Below are 3,537 nucleotides of genomic sequence, written 5' to 3' on the forward strand. Positions count from 1 at the left end.
ACAAAAATAATTAAAGATTGAAACAATGAAGGATTAACATATAGTTAGAATAAAATTTTTACTGGTTTGAATTTAATTACTCTCTACATAGCTTTTTTTTTTTTCAATGCTCATTTGAAAAAATAATAATACTTCAAATAACTGTGTAGCTACTACTAAGCATAATTTTACTGAAAGCTACCGTTACAAATTATTGGTAAAATATAAAATAGAGAGAGGATTTTTCTCTAAATAAGTTAAATATTTATTTTTTTTAAAAAGTAGTTTAGAGTCTTTAGCTTATAGGACTCTATGCAACTATTTTTACTTTAAATATGAGAGTTAATTCAATCTCTGTTTTAAAAAAAACACTAAGAAAGAAAAAAAAAATGCTCTTGTACAAATTGTTAGTAGTTTTTTTGGTATCATTTCTCTTAGTGAATAGTATAGTAGCAGAAAATCCTTATCGATTTTACGAATGGAATGTTACTTATGGAACTATTTCTCCTCTTGGTGTTCCACAACAGGTTTGTTTGTTTAATTTTTTCGTGTTTTTGAACGAGTGTGATATAGATAGTCTACTCTACGATTTTGTAGATTCGATTTTTTGTAGTAATGTTTTTTGTTTTTGTTTGTGTATAGGGAATTTTGATCAATGGGCAATTTCCTGGACCTGATATTATTTCTGTCACAAACGACAATGTTATTATCAATGTCATCAACAATTTGGATGATGATTTTCTTCTTTCATGGTAATTTTTGGCTCATTTGCTATCTCGATTTTGTTAAATGAATAAAAATATATAGATATGAAATGGTCATTGAACAATCGTCAGCTATGCATATAGTTGTTTTATCACTCGTTTGCAAATCTATGTATATAGGCACGGAGTGCAGAACAGGAGAAATTCATATCAAGACGGAGTATGGGGCACGACGTGCCCCATACCACCGGGGAAGAATTTCACATACCGTTTGCAAATGAAGGATCAAATAGGAAGCCTTTACTATTTCCCAACAACTGCATTTCACAAAGCTGCTGGTGGTTTTGGTTCCATCAGGATCTTTAGCGGACCTTTCGTACATGTTCCTCTCCCTCCTTATGCTGGCGATTTCACCGTCCTTATTGGAGATTGGTACAAGAGAAATCACACGGTACTTATATATATATATATGAATTTACCATGCTAGATGTCATTATATTTGTTTGACGATTTTGTTTTGATACTTATTAGTTTTGATACAGAACCTTAAAGCAATTCTTGACAGAGGACACAAGTTGCCTTTTCCTGATGGTATTCTCATCAATGGTCGTGGCCCTAATGGCGCTACCTACACAGTTGATCAAGGTAAATACAACTGCAAATGTTTGTATTTGTATAACAGAGTTAGAAAAGGAATATTCTAACATGCATGAGTATTGCAGGGCAAACGTATAGACTGAGGATATCGAATGTTGGATTGGAAAATTCATTGAACTTTTGTATTGAAGGACACAACTTGACGTTGGTGGAAGTAGAGGGTACACACACAATGCAAGAGACGTATACCTCACTCGATGTTCATGTTGGACAATCCTACTCTGTCCTCATCACAGCTGATCAAGCACCAAAGGACTACTACATTGTTGTTTCATCTCGTTTCACGTCTAAGGTTCTAACTACTACGGGTGTACTTCACTACAGCACGTCTAACAGCACGGTCTCTGGACCGATCCCTAGTGGACCAACCATCGAAGTTGGTTGGTCTCTTTACCAAGCCCGTTCAATCAGGTGTGAACTTGCTTTCACCACTTTACTTGTCATATTTCGCTCTTTTATCATAACTAGGTACTCATTTTTTTTCTTCATATCTTTGATTAGGACTAACTTGACAGCTAATGGACCAAGGCCTAACCCACAAGGCGCGTATCATTATGGTATGATTGATACAACTAGAACTATCAGACTTGCAACCTCTGCTGGTCAGGTGAATGGTGAGCAGAGATATGCTGTCAATAGTGTGTCGTTTGTGCCCACGGATGACACTCCATTGAAGCTAGCTGACTACTTCAAGATAGGAGGATTCTACCCAGGAAACATACATGATGTCCCCATCGGTGGAAGGATTCACCTCAACACATCTGTTTTGCAAACTGACTATAGGACATTCATTGAGATTGTCTTCGAGAACAAGGAAAGGATCGTTCAAAGTTGGCATATTGCTGGTTACGCCTTTTGGGTAGTAGGGTAAGAACACTCATCATTTATTCCATTTTCTAGTTATTACTCCCTCCATTCCAATTGGGAACAAGGGAGTGCTATTGAGTTGTGTTTAATTTTGAGATGAATTATTCTTAAATGTTAGCATGGACGGAGGACACTGGACTCCAGCAAGCAGGAATCAATACAATCTTCGTGATGCAGTTTATCGTAGCACAACTCAGGTGATCAGATTAATTCATATACTATGAAATTATTTTTTCTCAGAAAGAAGACTAACAGAAAATGCTGAAAAATGTAGGTGTATCCAAGGTCATGGACAGCGATATACATTGCATTAGACAATGTGGGAATTTGGAATATAAGATCAGAGTTTTGGGCGCGACGATATCTTGGACAACAACTATACATGAGGGTATACACAACATCAACCTCCTTACAAGATGAATATCTGATTCCAACAAATGCTATTTTATGTGGCAAGGTTTCTGAATTCCACAACAAGACCATGTTAAACTAAGGGCCAAATGAAATTAATAGATTTGGTTGATATAATATTTTCACGGATTAGGGTGTTAAAAGTAGTTAGTTGAGTGTCGTCTCGTTATCCTGCGTAGTTTATGATTGTTTATTGTGCTTTAACTATTGTAAGTTTCTTTTTTTTATCTGTATGTTATAGAATGTTTCCCTTATTATTTGTGATATCGTTCCTACTTTTATGTGATCTTCCTTACTTTTTTGTGTTTAGTTTACTTTTTGTGTTACTATGGATAAAATCGGTTCTATTCTCATTGTTTTAGTTGTCTTGAAATTTATAATTTAAGAATTGTTGTTTTCCTATCTATGATTAGAAATTCACTTTCTGTTAGAATTGTTACACACAAAAGAAAGAATGTTAAATATGAGCCATTGGAGCTACCACCAAAAGAGCTACAAATATACCACCACTAGACGAGCTTTCACCAGACGAGCTACATGGAATTGAAGCTTCATAGCAGCCTTTCTACACATATACTGTTATTGGAGGATAATAAATTAACTAATGTTGCGGCCATAAAAAATAAATACAGTCCATATATTCAGTTTAAAAATCTCAACATTTGATTAATTTGATACAGTTGGATGATATTATGTTATATATTCATTATTAGTTTAGTTTACTTATGTTATATTAATATTTTCAAAAATATTTTAAAGATGTAACATTTAATTACAATATTGTTTAGATTTTATGTTATGAATTATATTGAGTATATGAGTATTATTGTGGTAGTAGTACTTGGTCCCTAGATAAATTTGCTAACCTAGATGATGAGGACATCTCTGAGAAAAAGGAAGAGGAATGCTGATATTTCTC

At 34.2% G+C, this 3,537-nt stretch overlaps 1 protein-coding gene across 1 annotated transcript; it reads left to right on the plus strand.

Annotated features, from left to right (window-relative positions):
* Positions 1–335: 335 nt before the first annotated feature.
* Positions 336–2,927, plus strand: LOC101249255 (L-ascorbate oxidase homolog). The gene is made up of 8 exons (XM_004253155.5): positions 336–506; positions 622–731; positions 864–1,134; positions 1,226–1,328; positions 1,406–1,751; positions 1,842–2,207; positions 2,326–2,404; positions 2,482–2,927. Exons 1-8 carry the CDS (start codon positions 369–371, stop codon positions 2,698–2,700), a joined length of 1,632 nt encoding a protein of 543 aa, XP_004253203.2. The 5' UTR covers positions 336–368; the 3' UTR covers positions 2,701–2,927.
* Positions 2,928–3,537: the final 610 nt, after the last annotated feature.

Source organism: Solanum lycopersicum, chromosome 12 (genome assembly GCF_036512215.1).
Source record: "Solanum lycopersicum chromosome 12, SLM_r2.1".
Lineage (NCBI taxonomy): Eukaryota > Viridiplantae > Streptophyta > Magnoliopsida > Solanales > Solanaceae > Solanum > Solanum lycopersicum.